The 21416-nt window shown below is 54.1% G+C and overlaps 1 protein-coding gene across 5 annotated transcripts in view; it reads left to right on the top strand.

Annotated features, from left to right (window-relative positions):
* ARHGEF7 (Rho guanine nucleotide exchange factor 7) overlaps positions 1-21416 on the top strand; it is a gene marked incomplete at its 3' end in the record, with an annotated part of 124048 nt that overhangs the window by 69889 nt on the left and 32743 nt on the right. For all 5 annotated transcript variants that reach the window (XM_080798226.1, XM_080798224.1, XM_080798223.1 and 2 more), the window contains 4 exons: positions 6119-6207; positions 17045-17139; positions 17348-17443; positions 19800-19922. In XM_080798226.1, the coding sequence (XP_080654352.1) occupies positions 6119-6207; positions 17045-17139; positions 17348-17443; positions 19800-19922 (403 nt within the window). The remainder of the gene's footprint in view (positions 1-6118; positions 6208-17044; positions 17140-17347; positions 17444-19799; positions 19923-21416) is intronic.

Here is a 21416-nt window from a genome sequence, read left to right as displayed (position 1 = left end):
GGGAGAAGCAACAAGGCGGGTGGTCCGGGGTGGGGGGGGGCGCTGCTGGCCGCTGCCGTGGAGTCCGGTGGTCGCGGGCCTCCCTGCAGGTCGTGCACCCCTGGCCTGGGGGGTTCATGCTTCCTTTTGACATCAAAAAGTGACCCAAAACGCAAACTGGGTTTAATTTTGTTGTGGAAGAACCGTGTTATGGATATAATCTGCAGGGAAAGGATCAGAGGTGACAAGTGTGCTTTTGTATTGCTGGAAGTCAGTGTGTGCGCGTGCGATGTTAGGGTTCCCAAGGCCCGCAGGATGAGGCTGCTCTGCAGGGGAGGCCTGGCTGCCGTTTCTTCCAGCTGGAGAGGTGAGAACAGGCGGGGAGAGTTACCCCACGTAAGATTTTACCTCTGACGCACGTGTGGGGGAAGCTGGCCAGACATACGGAGGGTCTGGGACCCGAGGGTGTGGAGTCTTCTCGGGATGTGGGAGTGAGCGTTGCTGCAGGTGAGCGCGTGTGTGCTGCCCCAGACAGCTGTGTTGGCAGGTGCCGTAGGGTGTGTTCTGTGCATGGCTGTGGCCGTGTCCCGTGCCGGTTGAACATGCTGTTCCAAGGACATGTCCCCTAGGCAGCTGACGTACAGTAGTTTGGGGGTCCGAGCCGATAGTTCTCCAGTATTAAGGATGTTCTTTTAAAATTCTGTGTTTGCTTATGAAACAGTCGGGTGGTAGGAGCCTGTAAAGACCGAGCAAGGAGGACAGAGCCCCAGGGATGGAAGCGGAGTTCTGCCTCCACCTGCCTCCGCGTCCAGCCCACAGCCCCTCTGCAGCCCCCTCCCCCACCGCCCCGTGCACACACCGGGGCTTCTGTGCGTGGATGTGCGTCCCGGAGACGCGCTTCCTGGGCGCCTTGTCTTCCTTCCCTCCCCGCGTAAGCCTGGACGTTCCGTTTTCTTCTCCCGTTGCTTGACAGTAAACTCGGGGGGTGCTTGGCTGTGGCCCACTCTGTAGCACAAGCACCCACCTTGGCCTTTCCCCACCCATCTGCTCTGCCTCGGGTCGCCTGTGCTCTGCGCGCTCCATCAGCAGGACTGTTGTGGTGTGCTCGCTTCTAGAACCACAGGCACTGCCCAGGCGGCACGTGCTCGAGTGAGCTCTGTTGTGGGAACTAGGAGAGTAACAGTGAGAAAACCTAGTGTTCTTCCAGAAATCATGAAGCTTGCCTGTGGCTCCCTGAATAGAAAATGAGGTGGAGTGGACAGGTGAGAAGGCGAATGTCCCTTGGGCATTCTGTTGCATTAAATAAAAGGGTGAGAGGTGGAATGGGGCGTGCTGCGTAGACCTTACCAGGTTCCCTGGGCTTGGAAAGTGGCTCAGAAAATCACTGGTGGTGGGCTTGAATGTAGCGACTGGCATGAGAGGGTAGGAACCCCTGTCCACTGTGACGGTGGCGTGATGGTTGGGTTTTAAAGTCCGAGTCTGACGGACACCGTGAAGTATTGATGGTAAATTGCTAGTATCTGGGATCCCCTGCATGATGCTTCCAGAAACGGGGGAGGGATCTCAGGGTTAACTGCTGAAGCTACGGAAGAGTGTGCATGTGTCATGCTATCTTCTGTGTAAGTTTCTGAGGTTCAGCTGCAGAAGAGCAGGGGCAGGTCGTCCTGACGCAGAGGTGCCCGAGCGTCTACACTGGTGTGAGGTCGCTCAGAGAGCGGGGAGACTGTGGGACAAGATACCGTCCCAGGTCGAGGGTGCTGTGGCAGCGAGGAAGCTGCTGACGGTAAGATGAACCCGCACAGAGCGAGTGACGTGACCCGGTGTGGGGCTCGCAGACGAGGTGACAGCTGTCGTGCAGAAGATAGGAAGAGGAGGTGGGAGCCAGCGTGCTCAGGGCTGACTGCGGCTGCTGGGTCCCTTCCGTCACGGAGGAGGGGGCGGCCATGCGTGAGCTTTCGGACCAGTTACTCGTAATTGTCCTCGTCCACGAGCGTTCTTCAGAAATCGTCACAGAAAGAAGCCTGTGATGGTTGAGTCACAGGCGGTGGCTGTATCTGACCGCCTTGGCCCATAGCCAGGGCCGAGGGCCGTGGTGCACGGGGGCGCCCCTCATTCGCGCTTGTGCTTTTTGCGGTCTGTTCCCTGCGGTCCGCCGAGGTCCACAAGCAGCGATGTGGGTCGGGAGGGGAGCGGTAGCCTCACTTCCTCAGTGGGTGTTCCATCCCCTCGAGCCCTCCCCGCACCGGGTGAGTACAGCACAGGGCGACTTTTTTTGGGGGGTCTTTTATTAGGGTTTTCGTTAATCTCTGACTGGGCCTAACTGGTTAAGCTCTATCACGGGTCCGCACGTAGAGGAAGAACTGCGGCCCGTGAAGGCTCGGTGCTCTCAGTGGCAGGCGTTTTCCGGGCTCTTGGAACCGAGGTCTCACCGACGGGGGGGCTCTCCCCAAGTGTGCCCACCTTCAGTGCTGCCTAGGGGAGCTGCGGTTCCCCCCGACGCCCCGTCCGGGCTGGCTTCTGCTTCTGGAGAGCATCTTCTCCAGGGATGCTGCTTGCTCGCTGCCTCTGCTTTCTCCTAAAATCCGTTCCGTTGCGTACTGTGTCCTCTGCAGCTTCTCCTCTGACCTTCCCGCGCTCCGCTTTCCTGGGCTTCCTTCCTTGGGCGTGCGCGCCTCGGACGCTTGCGTTCCGCAGTCCCCCCCCCCGCGAGGGTAGCCGTCCGTTGAGTTCGTCGTGGTGACCACAGTGTTCACTTCCGGGAATTGTTTCATTTTTTTCCAGGCGTCTTATCATTTTTTTTCTTCCGTCGTCTTTATTCTTCACTCTGCTTCTTCCGTTCCAGGCGTTTCCAGCATACTTCCTGCGTAGTCGCCTGGGTTGCCTGTCCCAGGTTTTCGGTACCGATTTCCCTCGCGTGTCCCATCTGTTTACACTGGGCCCGGTTCTTCGTGAGCTCATACTTTCTGGTTACAGATCTGGCTTTGGGGTTCGTGGGGGTGTACCCTGGCTTGCGGAAGTGTCCCTAGAGAGGGAGGAACATTGGTCTCCTGAGGGGCTCCTGGAGTTTCTGTTGCCCCAGGCAGATCCTGGTGGGCCTCTGGTTCCTGGTGTGGATTCGGGGCCCGCGGCTAGGGTTAGGCTCCGGGTTTTGATCTCTCCCGTGTCCGAGTAGCCAGCCCACGGCCTTGCTGGTTCTCTGGGTCGGTGGGCAGGGGCTTTAGGCTTCTCTTGGTCAGCCTGAAGGGTCACCAAAAGGTTCCCCAACCTCAGTCCCCAGGGGCCCTCCCTGTCAGCGCCACTAGGGATTCCCCACCCCCTTTTCTGGTTTAGCACATTTACGTTTCAGTTTTTAGTCTATTGCAAGAAGGGGAAGATCTGCTCCTCTGGCCCCTGGAAGGGCGACGTGATACCACGTCCTCGTGGTTTCCCTGCCGCTCAGTCACAGTGGACCGTGTCTGTGCTTAGCTGTCAGGTGTGCCCCAGATGGGATGTTGGTGTTTTTTTGTTTTTGTTTTTGTGTGTGTGTGTGTTGTTTTTTTTTAAGGATACTGGGAAGGCTGAGTATTTTCTAAAGTTTGCTGTGCACATTTTTTGTTACGATTGGCCATGACTTCTTGTCTGGTATATCACACTTCAATGTGGGTAGGTTTTGTTGTCCTTATTTTTTAGGGATGTGGAGGTAGGGAGAGAGTGCCAGAAGGCTCCCTAAGGCTGCACAGGAGTTCTCTGGTAAACCTGGGAACCTAGGCCCCTGCCGCTCTTCTGTGAGGAAGTGTCTCCTCCGGGCATGGCTGTCCTGAGAGCCAAGGCACTGGGACGCGTGTGGGGCAGGCCCTCGTGTGGCTGTTGGCGGGGACCCTGCCGAGCCCTTGGCCTCAGCCTCGTGGTGCTGGCGGATCGGGGCAGCAGCGTCCTGCCAGCTGGGGGCGTCGGGTGTCGGGGGCAGGGCGGCCTGCTTACACGGGGCACCTTGCGCTTGGCGGCACCGCAAGCCCCTCCTTACCTCAGGGCCCTCAGTCGGGAATGGCACACGATTTTGCGGGAGATGTTCGCAAGCCCTCCCGTCCAGGTAGGTGCCGTGCAGCACCCGGCAAAGCTGTGGGCTCCCTGTTGTGAAAGGGAGAAGAGACCCGGTGTTCCCACTCTGCCTGCATTGTCTGGCTCTCTGCTGTTCTCTCTGTATTTTTATATAATGTTAGGTCCCGAAACTTTTATTTTTTAATTTTTTTTAAAGATTTTATTTATTTGTTTGACAGAGATCCCAAGTAGGCAGAGAGGCAGGCAGAGAGAGAGAGAGGAAGCAGGCTCCCCGCTGAGCAGAGAGCCCAATGTGGGGCTCGATCCCAGGACCCTGAGATCATGACCTGAGCCGAAGGCAGAGGCTTAACCCACGGAGCCACCCAGGCGCCCCATGAAACTTCTTTTAAAGAAGCTTCTTCCTTGTAGTTGTCCGAGTGAGTGAATCGAATACTGTTGCCTGTGGTGTTGGGAGGTGTGTCTGGAGTGAAATGAGGCCGTTGGCAAGCGATTTGCTTTCACAGTTGAAGGCGGCTTCAAGGTAGCAGCATGTGTATTGGGAATTGTGGTTTCTGTGGCTGCCGTTCAGGCACCGGTGCTCTCCCCTTACTTCTGTTTGTGTTTGTCCTCTAGATGACGGGTTTGAAAGTTGAAGAGGCATCGTCAGGGTGAGCCAAGCCGGTTTTGTCTGTAGTTACGCACCTGGCTGCAGACGGGCGATTGGGAAGGGAAGTGCGGTTGCTAGAACGGATGCGCCGTCCCTCTGGGTTCGGAAGGAACTCTTCTCTCACGGAGTCTCTTTTCCATCCCGTGGGCAGAGAGCTGAATTCTTTGAACTGGGGTAACACCGTTTGGTTCTTCATTTTCAACCATTTGGAAGACCTTTACAGCGCAGCGTGGAAGGAAGGCTTCGGTAGACAGTTGTGCAGGAAGGGGGGGCCCACAGTGTGTGTGTATTTTAGGCTTTTGGGGTTTCTGTCGCTAGGAAGGTAATGGCAGTACTGGACAAGCGGTTGGAATCTGGGGCCCGAGGCTTGGGGAGCGTTTGCGGAAGTGCCGTGGAGATTGTGCACAGGCAGGTGGAAGGATGCTGAGCACAGCCTCCCACCTGGCCAGACCGTGGATTTGTGCAGGGGAGGTGGGTGGGCACTCTACGGACGACCTCTCTTAGGACACGCTTCTCGGGATTTCTCCTCACCCTTGCTCCCTGCCAGCCCCTGGAGCCTGGAGGAGGACCGGTAGGTGACGCACACCATCCCCCCTGAGAGCCGTGTTCTCGGTTAGCAGAGCTGCTCTGATAGCTGTCCCACCGCATTAAAGCTGGGCCATGCACCGATGCTTGCCTCCCTGCCGTCCTCAGGAGTGCGATCACAGTCCTCTCTGGGGCAAACGTTCTTTTTTTTTAAAGATTTTATTTATTTGACAGAGATCACAAGTAGGCAGAGAGGCAGACAGAGAGAGAGAGAGAGAGAGAGAGAGAGAGAGGGAGAGAGGGAAGCAGGCTCCCCGCCAAGCAGAGAGCCCGACATGGGACTCGATCCCAGGACCCTGAGACCATGATCCGAGCCGAAGGCAGCGGCCCAACCCACTGAGCCACCCAGGCGCCCCTGGGGCAAACGTTCTTAATTAAGGCTTTGCGGTGTCCTGTTTTCTGTCGCTGCTGGGTGTGGCTCTCCTCCTTTGCTTATCACTTGGAGGCAGATCCTACCTGTTCAGAGACACTTGGTTCTGAGTGCTCTGGATTCCGGAGGTGTTGTCCAGACTGGGGGGTCGCCGACTTCATCTCTGATTCTGTGCCCCTAGTATTTTGTCTTCACTACGCTCCCGAGTTGTGGGTGTAGCTCTGCTGGTGTTCTTTGACCTGCTGTCAGTAGTGAGCACAGTTTGTCAGATGTCGAGTCTGCATGGGGTCTGTGGGGTGAGCGATGTATGGGGCGGGGAGACGCTGGCTCCCTGAGAGAGCTGAGCACGAGGGGAAGAGACATGGGTCTCTGTTCAGCTTTCCTTTTCAGTGGGTCGTTTCAGCAGCGGCCCCGGACCCGTAGCGCTGGGTTGTGTAGGGCTGGCGTGTTTGGGGGTCTTGAGTGCTGGTCAGTAAAATTGTGTTACGTTTTCATTTCAGAAAAGCCTGTGTCACCCAAGTCAGGAGCGCTGAAGAGCCCTCCCAAAGGATTTGACACGACTGCCATTAACAAAAGCTATTACAACGTGGTGAGTAATTGCAAAACCTTTTTTAAGAATAACTTGATATTTTTGAGTGTGTCCACCAGTCTGTGACGTGGAATACAGGTGAACTACATAAGGCACGAGGGAGGGTGTAAAAATGGCCCGTGACTGGCCGCACAGTTACAACCACCTAATGTCCTGCTGTCTTCTCTTCTCATCTCTCTTTTGTAATCTTCTGTTTTTGTTTCAGTATTTATGTAGAATTGTGCCCTTTTTGTCACATACTGTAGTATTCCCTCCTCCCATTTCCAGTCTTCAAAGAGGAGATTGTGGAAAGGCTCACGATGTGGTTTAAAGCCATTACAGGCATCAGGTGGCGTTTTACTTGTGTTAGAGGGGAGTGTGAGTGCTGGAGGTCAGTTACCGTGTGCGCTGGCGTGTCCCCTCGCGGAGTCTTTCCTGGGGTTGCTGTGCATATCCGTCAGACGGCGCGGAGTCACAGGAGAGTGTCTCCACGTACATAGGGTGAGTGTTTCAGAGTCTAAAGCGGCATTTGAAGCTTAACAGTTTGTGAAGTCGAGTCGAGTCCTTCCTGGCCCCTCAGCCATCCCGTGGACTGCAGAGATAGGAAGTGCTCCTCTTTATTGGCACGACCCTTTGAATTGTGGCATAGATCAGTGTGCTAGGCCAGCGAAGTGAACTCTGTCACTGCGGGTCAGTCTTACTCCATGGAAAGTCTGCCTCTGGGGTTTCTTCTCCGCTCCGAGTCTTCCAGAGGGAAGTGTCCTGACCGGGGCTGTCCCTCCGAGGGCGCGGGGCGGCGCGTCTTTGCTGGGACCGTCTCCGGGCTGGTGCTGCTGCGAGCGGTCCCTAGGGGCTCGGTGTCCGTGCGGCTGGCGGGGAGGCCGAGGACGCGGGAGGCTCGGCCGTGAGTCCGCATCCCCGGCGCACTGAGGGCGCTATCCGTGGGGCGTGGACCTCGCTGGGCGCCATGAGCTCAAGACGGTCGGTTCATAGCTGCTCCGCACGGGCCTGGCGGGGGCAGAGGCTTGTAGCCGTGGGCAGAGGTGCAGCAGCCCCCGTTCTCACGCGTGGGTGCGGTTCATCGCTTCCTCTCCCTGCCCCCCACCCTCGTGTCCGCGCTGCCCCTGCCTGGTTTCCCTTCCATGCTTCTCGTCCGCAGCCTCCGTGCGATGCCCTGGCCGTCTCAGGTTGGTTTTCTTCACGTTGGCCGATGCCAGGCTCCTCTTCTGAGCAGCCCTTCCCTTGCATCTCAGCCTCAGCTTCTCGCACTTTCGTTCTTTGCCCAGTGTTCCCTGCTCCTCCTGAGTGCGGGCTGCCATGCGGCCTCTGTGCCAGCAGAGCGCCAGGCCTCTCTGGCATAGCCTGTATCCCGACTTGGGGGGCGCCCACCTTTCCCGGTTGCGCTCTGTCCTCCACCGTCCTCTTTGGTTCTTTGTTGGATGTTTGTTCCAGGAACGGGGCTCTGCAGAGGGCGTTGGTTTTCTGAGTGTGTTGTGCTCGTGCGTGGCTCTGTGCACAGGGCCACAGTAAGAGTCGTCTTGTGGCTCTTCAGGGTTTCACAGGACTGTGGTGCTGCCTTTTCCTCTTGTGTTCGTATGTGGGACGTTGGTTTCTTTCCAGGGATGGCTTCCTGCGGCGAGTACCAGTCCTACCGTGCCGTGGTGCTCTGAAGGTTGGCTCTGTGACCGCTGCTCCTGTGTGATGGTTGAGACAAGCCCAAAACCTGGGGGTACAAAGTGATTCCGGCGGACTTAAGACTGTCACAGGACATTCGTCCTGTTTCCTCTTCATGGGGCTCCCGCTGCGCACACGGTCAGTGCACTGGTGTCCGCCAGCTCTCAGAGACGCTCTTAATGTTTCTTCGTTTCTCTCTGTTCTTCAGACCGGATAATCTCTACTGTCCTTTTTGTTGGCTGATTCTTCCGTGTTTCAGATCTAATGTTGAAAAATTAGCGAATTTTTCACTTTATCACACCTTTCAGTTCATCATTTTCCATTTGCGTTTGTTCAAATTTTCCATTTTTTAAAAAGACTTATTTATAGTGAGTGCGCAAGTCCGTGGAGGGGAGGGGCCCAGGGAGAGCGAGAACCTGAAGCAGACCCCGCTGAGTGTGGAGCTGGACACGTGGGGCTCGATCTCATGACCCTGAGACCACGACCTGAGCTGAAACCAAGAGTTGGACTCTTTTTTTTTTTTTTTTTAAGATTTTATTTATTTATTTGACAGAGAGTGAGAGAGATCATAAGTAGGCAGAGAGGCAGGCAGAGAGAGAGAGGAGGAAGCAGGCTCCCTGCCGAGCAGAGAGCCCGATGCGGGGCTCGATCCCAGGTCCCTGGGATCATGACCTGAGCCGAAGGCAGAGGCTTTAACCCACTGAGCCACTCAGGTGCCCCCAAGAGTTGGACTCTTAACTGGCTGTGCCCCCCACAAGCGCCCCGATTTGGTCATTTTTATAGTCGGCTACAGACTGTGTTTGAGTCCTCGTTTGACTTGACTCTTGGAGAGCAGGGCTCGTCGCAGTAAAGTCGGGAGGATGATGGAGGTCCCGCGGGCCTCCTGCCTCCAGATGTGCACGACTTCCCCCGTGCTCAGCATCTCTGGTGGCCTGATGGCACTCCTTTTAGTGTAGGACAGTAACCCACTGTCTGGATGGACCGGCTCATCCGTCACCTGCTGGAGGACATGGCGCCTGCTTCCACATGCCAGGAGCTGTGAGTAAAGATGCTGCAAACCTGTGTGTGCAGGTTTTTGTGTGCACCTGTTTTCTGCTCCTTTGGGTAAAAACCAAGGAGGGCTCTTGGGTCGTGTGGTGAGAGCACGCTCCGTTCTGGAAGACGCTGTCACACTGTCCTCCAGCGGAGGACTCCGTGGGCTGTCTTCAGTGCGTTTAGTGCCGTCCGTTGTTGGGGTTTTGCTGAGGTACTAGGTGGGCGTGCTGTCTCCTTGTTGGTGACAAAGGACGGGGAGCATCTTTTCATGTGCTGATTTGCCATTTGTGTGTTTTCTCTTGTAAGGTTTCTGTTCAGTTTTCTAACCGTTGTACAGTTGGGCTCTCTTGCTGAGTTGTACGAGTTCTTTGTGTTTTGGAGAATAGTCTTTTACCAGATGTGTCACTTTCCCCCAAAGCCCCTCTGACTGCAGTTTGAGGGCAGCGTGCACCGGTGTCGCTTTTGTGGCATTTGCCCTGCTTGGTGTGTTCTGTGCTTCCTGGGATCTGTGGCTTTGGTGTGTGACACTAATTAGGGGGAATTCTCAGTCACCACTGTTCAGTCGTTCTGTTCCTTCTCCTCCCGCAGTCCCGTTATGTGTGTCCCACTCGGTGCTGTCCCACAGTCCTTGCTTGTTCTCTTGTGTTTTCTGTGTCTTTTTGGTCTTCAAGGATTCCGTTAGGAGCTGGAGCGCCTGGTTCTTCGGCGCGTCTTGTCTGCTCACGAGATGGTCTTTCCTGTTGGTGTTGATCGGTGTGCGGTCCTTATGCTTTCCGTCTCTTCGCCGGCTTCTCTTGCACGCGGCCCGCTTTATCCACTAGCGCCCTTAGCATATTAATCGTGATTTTCAGTCCCTCGTGGGACGGTTCCCGCATCTCCATTGGAAGCCCAGGGGCATTTTCCTCGGATATTTTGGGACCGTGACGAAACCCCTGGACGTACATTCCCCAGCGTCGTGGGGGCCGCTGCGGCCGGCGCTGCCTCGGAGTCGTTACCTCTCAGCTGGTCTGCCCTGGGCCTCCCGCCACCCGTCAGCTCTGGATCCTGTTCTCCAACTCCGTTGTCGTTGCCCCCAGGCCGGCTGCTGCTGAGGCCCCGGGCCCTAGTGAGTAGGACGCTCAGTGTTTGCCGGTCGGCCTCGCCAGTCTTGGGCTTGGGGGTTTGCCTTGTGTCTGTGTCTCTCTCCCATGTGGATCCAAGACATGGTGATGTTTTCATCTGTTCATCTTTTTTACCTGGTGGGATGGAGTAATGATTTCCACCCCAAAATGGGCAGACTGGGAAGTCCCTGTGTGAACGTACGGAGAGGAGCTGTCAGGAAGCCTTTACGGGCTGTGCCCAGCATGGGGGCCCCTTAGCCTGTTTCCTTGCAATGCCTGGTTTTTGTGCATGGGTCACGTTCTTGGTTCTTTGTGTATCTTGTACATTTTCACTAAAAATTAGACACTTTAGATTTTAGTAATTCTGGATTCTGAATTCTCCTGCTCCCAGGATTGGTTGTTACTTTTGTTTGCTGACTGATTTTGACGAAGCCTGCAATGTGTCTCCCCCACGGGCACTGAAGGTTCTTTCTGATAAAGCTTGGCTTCCTCGTGTTCATCTTCAGAGCTGCAGAGCTTAGCATATGGCCCAGGGTGCTCAGAGGTTGTGCTGGACGGCCTTCCGCTCTCTGCCAGCGGGTCTGGATATGGTCGACGAGCACGCTGGGCGGACAGGAGGCTTTTTAGAACCTAAAAGCAATGAATGAAAATAGAAAATACTGAAATTGATTAGGCTCCATAAAAGTTCAATAAATTCTTTGCCTTCGAACAGTGGAAGCCAAATTACAAGTTAATTGGAACTTTTGTAGCAGTTACAGCAACACAAGGTTATCCTTGAGGACTGAGGAGCTCATTAATGCATGTGCATTAGGGTTAGTGGATAAACATGAGAGAATGAGAGCAGTGTAACACTGGAAACATTGTTGGTAGTGTTGGACTCGTTTGGGCTGCTGTGACAGCGCCACAGGCTGGCGGACTCCTCCCAGTACGGAGGCTGGGGGTTCGAGATGAGAGTGCCAGCCTGCTTGGGGTTTGAGTGGCTCCCCTCTTCCTGGCTGACAGAAGGCTGCCTTTGGTCAGATCTTCACGTGGCTGAGAGACAGAGCTGACCTCTTTGTCCCCTGGGTCTCCTTCATCCCCTTATGTATACTGCCCAAAGGCCCCATCTCCAAGGACCACCACGTTGGGGATTTCAGGATGCCGAAAACATACACATTTTGGGAGGACACAAATGTTATCGACGGCACTCTGATGGTGTGGCTAAGCTTTCATAAAAATTTTGGTAGAGCCATTTACGTATCTGATGAGCAAAGGTTTAAGAGAATCCCTGCTCTGATAGTGGTGGACATGTCAGTCCACGGTCCTGCTTGGAAGCGCTGGGTGTAGAATTCTGAGAACTGTCAAGCTCTGTGATGCAGTAATGCTAGAGGAATTAGCTAAAATGTGTTTAATGATGTTTGTGCAAAGGTGGTTTTAGTTCAGTTTGTTTTTTAAGGATTTATTTATTTTAGAGAATGAGAGCGGGGGAGGGGGAAGGGGCTGGGGGGGTGGGGAGAGAGAGTTCTAAGCAGATTCGCCCCCACCCCACCCTGAGTGCGGAGCCCAGTGTGGGCCTGGATCCCATGACCCCGAGATCACGACCTGAGCTGAAATCAGGAGGCAGACATTTGACTGACTGAGCCACCCGGTGCCCCTGTGCATACGTGTTTCGGTGGGATTATCGTCACGATCAGCGAGAGCAAGCTAAGTATGTAGCAGCACCAGAACGACTAAGAGCCAGTGGCACATACGTTCATAATTACTAAAAATGCACTTGAAGCTTTAAAAAGTACATAAAATACGTGTTTGCGTGCAGTAAGCAGAATATGAAATTCTGTGGGTCCTAGGATTTAGTGATGTAAAACTGTTGACACAGGAGATAGAAGCGTGCGGGGGAACGTGGCTTCTCGGGAGTAGCAGACTTCGCCACTTGCCCGTGCAAGCCGTGGTGGCTTTGGAAGGTGACTTTAGTGCCAGAGGCCAGACTGTTGGAGTCAGAAGCGGGGCATCAGACTTGAGAGCCGCCGTGGAAGAAGTCCCAGATACTGGAGATATTGAGTTGGCTGTTTTCTGTGATCAAGCCAGCCCCCACTGTTGTCTGTGTTCCAGCGGGAAAAGAGCAGTTGTCTCCATCCTAGATCAGCGCACGATCGGCAGAGCCCTTGCTTTGGCTGGCGGAGCTCGGGGGCGCAGGCCTGCAAGTCATGTCTGTGCCCTTCGGGACAGTGGGCGGGCCTGGGGGAGGCCCCCTCGCTGCCTGCACGGGCACTTCGTTGACAGAGGAACTTGGTAACGCTGGCCTTGGCCTTGTTGTGCTGGCTTTGGGGAGCCTGGTGAGGCGCTCAGCCTTGAGGTTTTCAGGACTATCAGGGAGAGCGTGTGGAAAAGCACTTGGGCCTTCGGCATCATTGAGGTCCCCATGCTGTTGTGTTTGCAAACAGGTGTCCCCGTGAGGGTTGCCTGGGAGAGCTGCAGTCTGGGTGTCAGGAAGTGTCTGCGACTTACCTGAGCGTGGTGGGTTTTAGCGGTGGGCGCGCGTGAGCCGCACGTGCAGGACCTGAAGACCTGTTTCCAGCAGCGCCGAGAGAAGCCCCCAGAGAGGGAGAGCTCCAGAGATGGGTCCTCTGGGGCTGAGGCGCTTCCTCAGTCACCGTTAGAGAAGGAGGTGTCTTCAGTATGTCCGTCTGGGGAGACAGGGCCTCCGAGCCTTACGCGGTCCGTGGCGCTGGCTCCCTTTCCCGGTTCTCTCGAACGCTTTTATCGCGGGCATCGTGCCGGTTTCTTCACGTACAGGAGCAGCAGGTAGGGAACGACTTGCGCGCCGGGGCTCATGAAAAGGCAGGGTAGCTTTTGCCTCTGAAATGTTGCAGTCACGACAGGTAGCAGTGACTGGTTCTAATAAATGTGCAGTGTCGGGGCGCATGTTTCATAAGACGCTCTAGCAACTTCCTAGACCTTCACTGTGTTCCAGAGAAGCCGCCTCTTTCCTCCTGGTTCCTTGCGTTGCCTGGGGCCTCTGCATCCTGGGCCCAGGGGAGACGGAGACCGGAGACCGCCAGCCCAGCTTCTTGTGCTCTCACTGGCCAGCACCTGACCCGGAGCCCTCGTTTTGCTGCTTCTCCTCTTCCCGTCGCTTCCTAAGATCAACCTGCACCTTTGTGGCTTTTCAGCCCTTAACCTCATGATGCGGGAGTATGAGGGCAAGCGGCCGCACGAGGCGGGGGTGGGGGTGGGGGTTCCGGGTTTGGGTGGGAAGGCTGCAGCGGGTGGTTTGTAAGATCTCTTCGACTTCAGGTCAGGGAGCTGACACTCTTGAGTGTCACAACCCTGTGAACTACCCCCTCTGCCCCTGCCCCCCCCACGGCCTTTTCCAGACAGACGCACAGACGTGTGCAGCCCCAGGCAGGGCGTGGCAGAGCCGGCAAGAGCGCCCAGCCCTGCGTGCTGAGGCTGGCTCCTCCGGTGACCTGTGTCGTAGGCGACCCGGAGCTTTGGCTGGAGCTGTTGCACAGTAAACCTTTCGCATTTGGAAGAAATCTTTCCTAAGACCTTATGAATCCCCAAGTTTGAAAATAGAGTAACGTGACGTCTTTCAAAAGGCACAATAATGTTAAACTTTTACCTGGCCCCTCCCGAGTGTTTTGAGAGTTGGTTGCTGAGAATAGGCAGACAGGAGCCAGCCCGCTCAGTCCGTCATTTGCAGTGAGCCCCGGGGGGGGGGGGGCGTGGGGGGGTGGGGGGGGGACTGTCCTTAGGGCGGAGGGTGTGGAGCCAGGGGAAGGGGGATGTGGGATAGCTTTCCCCCGCAGCCCGGCCTGGCGGCTCCTTCCTCTCCTTTCCCTAGAGGCTCACGTCCTGTCTTACAATCTGGTTTTTGAAAACGTGAGTACAGTTTAACAGACTGGGTTGGGAGGAAATGGGCAGCGGTGGTTTTTTTTCCTCGCGTGGCAGGGCCCGATGAGGTGGGCGGTCCCTGCTGTCTGATTTGTTACCATCTCAGGGACATGCCTAAGAAGAAACCAGGCTTATGTTGCTATAAATTGGTTTTAGTTTATGATCTTTCATCTTGATCAAATCTCTAAGAAAACGTTATGCTCGTTAGGGAGGTTAGTTACTTATTTTTAAAGGACCAATGACCTGAAACCTGAAACCCACCAGAATTTGCGGTGCGAGTTGCAGCTTATTTGTAAGATCGGTGACACCAAGTGCTCCTTGAATGGCGGTGATAGAGTGAGGTTCTGTGTCTGCAAGGTAATGAAGTCAGAGCCCCTTTGTCTCGCCCTGCCCTAGCGGCTGACAGTTCAGGGATTGTCTCTGTGGCTTGCCTGGTGTCCTCCTCCTGTGTGGCCCCATTGTCTGACTGGCCCAGGCTCTCCACGCCTCATGCCTGAGGGCGAGCTGGACTGGTGGGGCCCCGCCGTTCCTCAGTCCCTCAGACGGCCGAGCCGGGCTGCCCTTGCCGTGGAGCCACCCGCGCTGTCCGGCGCCAGCCCGCGTGTGCGGGGGCTCTGGAGCCCGGCTGTGGAGTCGCATGGGGTCCTGCAGCAGCCAGAGCGAGCCCAAGTCCAGAAGGGGGAGACAGGTGCCCGCGAGCTGGGGGGAGGGGCGGCGGCGCGGGCGGGGCGAGGGCGGCTGGGAAAGCCGCGTGTCACTCGGGGTGTTGGGGCGGGCGGGTTGCAGGACGTGTCTTCAGCACTTACTTGCGGAGCGTGTCTGTGACGGCTCGTTGACGGGAACCAGCTGCGGTGCCTCCGCGCAGCGTTTTGGGGGAGGGCTCTTTGGCATTGTTTCTGGTGCGTTCTTAGGGAGGCTTTTATGTCTGCACACTGTGTTTTACTGCTTTGATGGAGGAAGGGCCTTCTTATCGGACTCACTCATCCCAGTGATGTCGTCTTGGGCTTCCTTCCTCTCGTTTTATGGACGGCGCGTGGTTTCAAGCACTCTGAGAGCAGCGCTGCTAACGGTTCGTAGTATTTGTAGCCAGTGCATGAAGTCACAGTTTAGTTTCTGTTGGAACGTCGAAGACTTTACATCTTCTGCATCGGTGGCAGATTTAATTTTTTTTTCGGTTCAAGGATCAGTCTCCTTGGCTTCGTGTTACTTTTAAAGGATAATGTCTGCTTAAATAATTTTCTGACGCAGTGGCTGGTGTCACATTATGTTCTCTGTCCACTGTTCCTTTGACATTTTTGTCCGGTGACCATTTCTTCGAAGGGAGACATTGTGATCCTGGGACCAGCACCCAGATTTTCCCACAGAGGAATGAACTCTCTGAGCAGCCCCTCCGCCCTCCGGCTCGCTCCCCCACTCTCGCATGAATAGACCCATTCAGGGGAGAAACCAGAGCCCAGTGTCACAGTGAAAGCAACTGATTCTCTTCATCTTAGCTAACATGTAAGTTATTTAATCAGGTTTGCACTTAGGAAGGACCGTGCTCTCCCCAGAGGACACACAAAACTGAGCGGACGAAGAACCCATGTTGAATGCATGTTACTGATGTGGAAATCTGAACTTAGATGAACGATTACTTTTTTTTAATGTTTAGCATATATATTTTAATTATCAAGTCAGGGAGAAGACTGCGTTTGTGTTTATTCTGTACAACTTTGTGCGTGATCGAGGATGGTTGGTTCTGGAAGAGAAGTAGCATTTTGTAGTGCATTTTGCGGATGCTCAGAAAACATGCGGGCTGTGATTTTCTCATTGAAGAAGGCACTGGGCCTCTGGCAGAGCAGGAAGGAGAAGGGGGCCGAGGAAGGGGTTTGCGCTCCTTACGTACACCAGGTCCCCTGAGAGCTCGGGCTCCTGTACTCAGCCTGGTGGGCAGGGAGGGGGCATCAGGCATGGGCCGTGTCCAGTCCACGTGCACATGCCACCCACGGGCTCTGCTCCTCACTAGTGGTTTGATTTGAAGGATCCTTCCAGAGGACAAGGCCGAGAGGACAAGGCCGATCAGAGAGGGTTAGAGGGATGAGGACGAGAGCTGCCGCCCGCCTTCGCATCTGGGCTCCGCCCGCTCACCTGCAGACTTTGGCGCCATCCCGCCCTGCCCTGGGAGGGGCCTCTGCTCTTGGCCATTGCTGATGGAAAGGGGTTTTATACTTCAGCTGTTTTGCACTTAAAAAAAAAAAAAAAAAGATTCTATCTACCCATTTGAGAGAGACAGAGATCACAAGCAGAGAGGGAGAAGCAGATTCCCCACCGAGAAGAGAGCCCGATGCGGGACTGGATCCCAGGACCGTGAGATCATGACGTGAGCCTAAGGCAGAGGCTTCACCACCTGAGGCCCCCAGGCGCCCCATGTTTTGCACTTTTTATCTAACATGGGGTATCAGGAAACATTTTAAGGTTGCTTTATCATTCTTTCTTTAAAGTAGTGGCTATTTAAGGGCTTTATACTGGTGGACTTTTAGTTTTTAATAAACGTGTGTAGCATGATTTGAGACCATCATTCTCTCATGAAAATGATTTACATTTGCTAGGCTCAGTCTAAAGAGCAAACTTGATTTTGTCAGTTGAAATACGCTTTGCATATGTTAAAATGCATGGATTTTAAAGGTATAGTTCAGTGAATTTTGGCAAGTGTATTTATTTGTAGTGGCTGCTCGAATTACGGTATAGAACATATCTATCACCCTAGAAACGCAGGCCCTTTCCCCATTGTCACTCCTTCCCCACTTCTGCTTTCTGCCCTCAGCAGGTTAGTTCTGCCCGTTCTTGGACTTGACTGTGAACGGGACAAGCGTGACATTCTTTTGTGAACGGCTGGCTGCTTCTGCAGGGCCCCGTGTTGGAGACCGGTCCGTCTGTACGTGCTTCTGTGATTTGAGCACCTCCGATGACGGAATTTATCGCAGGCGTGTTCTGCGTGTCCTCGTCCCACATGTGCCTGGCAGTGAGAGGACGTCAGTTGTGTAGCTGCGGGAAGACTCTGTGACGCGGGTTTTCATAGTTAATGGTCACGGGGAGGGACAGTAAATGCATCGGTATTCTGTCGAAGCAACGGGTGAGTTTGGACAGTAACGAACCAAATCTTACCAGCCAGTAATGGTATTGTTCGTTTGTTGTAGGTGCTACAGAACATTTTGGAAACAGAAAATGAGTATTCTAAAGAGCTTCAGACTGTGCTGTCAGCTTATCTACGGCCTCTGCAGACCAGTGAGAAGTAAGTTGGATGGTCAGTTGTACTAACCAACGTAGTCGACACCGAGGCTCACCTTCTCGGAGAACGGAGGACGAAATGCTGGTATAAGCCGGTGAACCGACTTGTTTGAGATGCAGGGATTTTTAGTCGGTGGGGCGTCAACTGGGCATTGGGAAGGGAGAGGAAAGTGAAAGTGTACGTACTTTTACTGTTATTTTCTTGGTTTTAGGTTAAGTTCAGCAAACACTTCGCATTTAATGGGAAATCTAGAAGAAATATGTTCTTTCCAGCAAATGCTTGTTCAGTCTTTAGAAGAATGCACCAAGTAAGTAAAATGCTAAAAATTTACAAAATTCAGGTTAGTACAACTGGTATTTAAAGATTCAGGCTTAATGTAATTCTAGAGTTCACATTTCTAATGATGGAAACTGTTAATTTGACTCTTTTTGGTGTATCAACTTTTATAGTATAAATTGTTTTTGACTGTCTAGAGTTTATAGTAGGGCTCTCTGCTGACTGTAGAGCAGGAATTTTTGAGGTGTTGAGTGGGCGGGGACGTCGGGGAGGAGGAGCTGCGCAGGTGGGCTGCTCCTGCTCACATTCCTGGCCCTCGGGAGGCAGAGGGGTCATAAAGCACTCCCTCTGTAACGTGCTGTGGCGATCACCGTGCTCGGTTTTGCCTTTTCCACGGTATTTTTTTGTGGGAAGTGGGGAGGCATGTTCTGAGTGACCGGCGTCTGATTGACTTTTTTCTCGTGTGACTGTTTTGTTCTTGGTTGACATCAGACACATGGACAGGTGTGGACTAAGTGCCCGCTGGGCGTCGGACAGCTTGCGGTTAAATGCACATGAACACACTTTCTAGGCTCTAGGTCTGCAGGGGATACTTGGTGTTGATTACCTGTGATTTGAGAGAGGAGGGGGTCCTTCTTACTTCTAAATTCTATTTCTGTGTCAGCAGGATCAGGAAACTTTTTCTCCCAGAATCTGGCTGGTGTCTGGTTTCTCCTTCCTGTAGTGTTTTGTTTTTCTCCGTCTTAAGTGGTGAGAGGTGTTCTGCTATCCGTGTCCCAGGCTGACCGTTGGCCACGCTCAAAGTAGGTTCCAGGTTTCCTCCAGGCACTTGATCCTGGAAGGTGTGGCAGGACAGCTGAGGGACAGGGGAAGTGCTGGCTTTTAAACAGAAACTCACATCACGTTTCCTTTGGTAGCATTTTTGGTTTGTATAAAGCGGCATTAATTACTGGCATGAAAAGAGTAGTTTGAGAATAGGTTTGCCTTCCTTTTGATGTGCGGAGGTCATTTGCCAGCAGTGTGGGGCCTTTGTGAGAGGCCGGCCTCTGCGTGTTTGCCCTTGCTTTTTTCCCAGTGGCTGTGGGTAAGGTGGACTAAATACCTTAATACTTGTGTAGTGTGTTTGCAGCACCTCTTTGGGCCTCCCTCTGTACTGCAGGTGTGTGGATCTGAACCCTAAAATTCAGGGAGGTCACGTAGCGGCCGAGAGTCCAGCGTCTCGTCAGCCTTCAGGCCTTGCATCCTCTTGGACTTGGGTGTGACCTAGGTCGTGTTTCCGTCACATTCCTCAAGGGCATGGAGGTTGGTGTTAGCCATTGGATTTTCCATGGTGGAACGGAGGGTTAGCTTTCCTCATCCAACAGGCTTTGATCATGAATATTCTGGAAGTTTGCAGAGATTGGTGCAGAACTCAGGTGCATAGTCCTAGAATCCACCCCCCCCACCCCGCCCCCATGTCCCAGCAGCTCGGGTTGAACCAAACTGTGCCATTTGCTCTTGAGGCTTAGCTGCCCTATGTGGCATAGCCTTGGCCCCCACTGGCCCCAGAGCATAGAGAATTGCGTCCTTTCCCTCTCCAAGTGCCAGGCATCTCCAGAATCTTCCCCTCTGGACCTCTGCTGCCTTCAGACAGTTGGTTTTATCTTTTATCCAGAGTTTGTGTACCTGCAGGGGGTCCGTTTCATAGGAATAAGGTGGCTGTGACCTGGAGGGGGGCCTCCGCCATGCTGGAAGCCAGCTGCGGGCATGGCCTCCCAAGTCAGCACCCCTTGTCGTCGTGCTGGTCTGCTTCCACAGTTGCTGCCAGTCATCTCCCTTTCTGTTCTTTTGCTCTTGGGAGTTTTTGCCTGTTTGAGGCTCAGCAGCTGTCATAGCCTAGATTTGAGATGGGGGGAGGGGGTTTGAGGATGGGCTCGGTCTCCAGCTTTCCCCTAAATGGAAGGAGGGCTGTGGTGTTTTTGTGGGGGGGGGGTGTGTGTGTGTGTGTGTGTCTCTGTCCCCGTGCTACCTCAGTAGCAAACCTCGCCGGCCAAGGGATTCTCTGATTCCCCTTTTATACAAAACTGAAGGGTTCGTGACCTCTCGTCCTCCCCTACCCAAAGCCTTGATTGGGGGTCTGTAGCTGTGCATAGCAGGCCGCGGCAGCTGGGTGCAGGCGGAAAGAGGGGTGTCAGCTTGCCGCTCAGTAGCAGAGGAGCTTTCCAGGTATGGGCTTCTGTCTGCTTGGTGGCTGGTGTGAGCCCACATCCTGGAATTTTGTATATTTTGTTTTTGTAGAGGTGGTACGCAAGGAGATCTTTCTCACTCTGGTTTTCTGTATTCATTACTTGGCAATTTCCCTCTGTCCATGAAATTTAGGATGTCTCCCTTGTGTCGCACGTCCGCAGGCTACCGGAAGCTCAGCAGCGGGTCGGAGGGTGCTTTTTAAATCTGATGCCGCAAATGAAAACCTTGTACCTTGCATATTGTGCCAACCACCCATCTGCAGTGAACGTCCTCACGGAGCACAGGTACGCTCCCTCAGACCCCCTCCCCTGAGGGCAAAGGCCCTCGGGGTGCCCTCCGCATCCGCTCGTTTTGGCCACGTGTTACATGACGTTGTGCTGATACCTACTTGCTTGTTCAACAGTCACGGTGTTTTTAGTTTACTCTTGAACTGAGGGCCCGGGAAACACTGGTAAGGGGTCTCTGAGGTGCTGAGTAGCGTTTTTGGAGCAGAAAAAGGGTGTTTTTTGAAGTCTTCCTTTAGCTTGGAGCCCTTGGGACGGTGGGTTGGAGGAGCCGTTAGGATTCTGGAATGTAGCTGTGAGCTAACCCCAGGCTGCCGCACGCACCCTGTTTCTGTGAGCTCCTAGAACGGCAAGCATGGGGTTTGGAATTAGATTTGCCCTAAGAGAATATGGTCCTGTTAAAACCAGGGCTGGGTGTTATAGGTAAAAGTTAAGTCGGTGATGATTAGCTTCAGTTTTTCAACCTGAAACAGAACTAAAAGAAGTGAAACAGAGTGCACGCATCTGCTCGTTGGCTCGGTGAGACACCCCCCCCCCCAGGCCGAAGGAGGCAGCCGAGTGGCTCGGTGGGGGCTGGGGCTGCTGGGGGGAGTGCGGGCACCCGGCTTCCGCTTTTGAGAGAGGCGCCGAGTTTTACCGGTGTGCTAGAGAGATTTTCACGGTTACTCTTGAAAAGAGCCATTTAAAAATTTTTTAAACTGTAAATGAAAAATTGTTTCAGTAGCATTAAGGATACGTTAGAGTTAAATATTTAAATATTTCAACTTAAAAACGCTTGCTGACAAGCATGTTTGGGATATTTGTAAACGGAGCCGGGCCTCAGGGGTAGTGTCCCCGCAAGCAGCGTGGCAGGCCGTGGCAGGCCGTGGCAGGCCGGCCCTCGGGCTTACCTTGACCTGGTTGGAGCCTCAGCTGTGCACTCCGCTGGTGAGCCTTGGGCAAGTCCTCTTGCTTCTCTGGGCTGTTGTCCCTTCTCTGGAAGTGCTGGCTGGTGGGCTTACTGTAAAGCATCAAGCAAAAGGTGCGGGAGAGCGGAACTGAGTGGGCAGGTGCTCTGGTGTCAGTGCTAGTTGTGGTCCTCTCTGCGCCCGTCCCCCCGAAGAGCCTGTGCTCCCACTGTGCCTCCATGTGCTGAAACGTAAGGAAAGCTCCTCCAGGCCTGAAATGAGGCGGCAGCCTGTGGCGGATGACAGAAAGAAAGGGAGGTCAGGGTATATGATGTCCAAAGAAATGGAACCCAAAGAACCCAGCCCCCTCTCCCCTAAACTCTTCCTCCACGCCTCTGGGAGGGCGGCCCTGTTCCCACATGCCTTCCATTTTGTGCTCTGCCATGGCCTCTGGGGCATTAGAATTTCCACAAAAGCTGAATGCAAGGATTACATTTGCATTTCTGAGAGTTCCGCAGGAGTTACTAGCGGGGCAATAAGGGAGGCAAGCAGGAAGCAAGGATGACTGTCCTTGAACAGTTTTGTTCTTCCTTTTTTGGGGGTGGGG

The sequence above is a fragment of the Martes martes genome (assembly GCF_963455335.1).
Source record: "Martes martes genome assembly, chromosome: 3".
Classification (NCBI taxonomy): domain Eukaryota; kingdom Metazoa; phylum Chordata; class Mammalia; order Carnivora; family Mustelidae; genus Martes; species Martes martes.
Note: the sequence above shows the minus strand (reverse complement) of the source record. Positions and strands in the feature narration are given on the sequence as shown.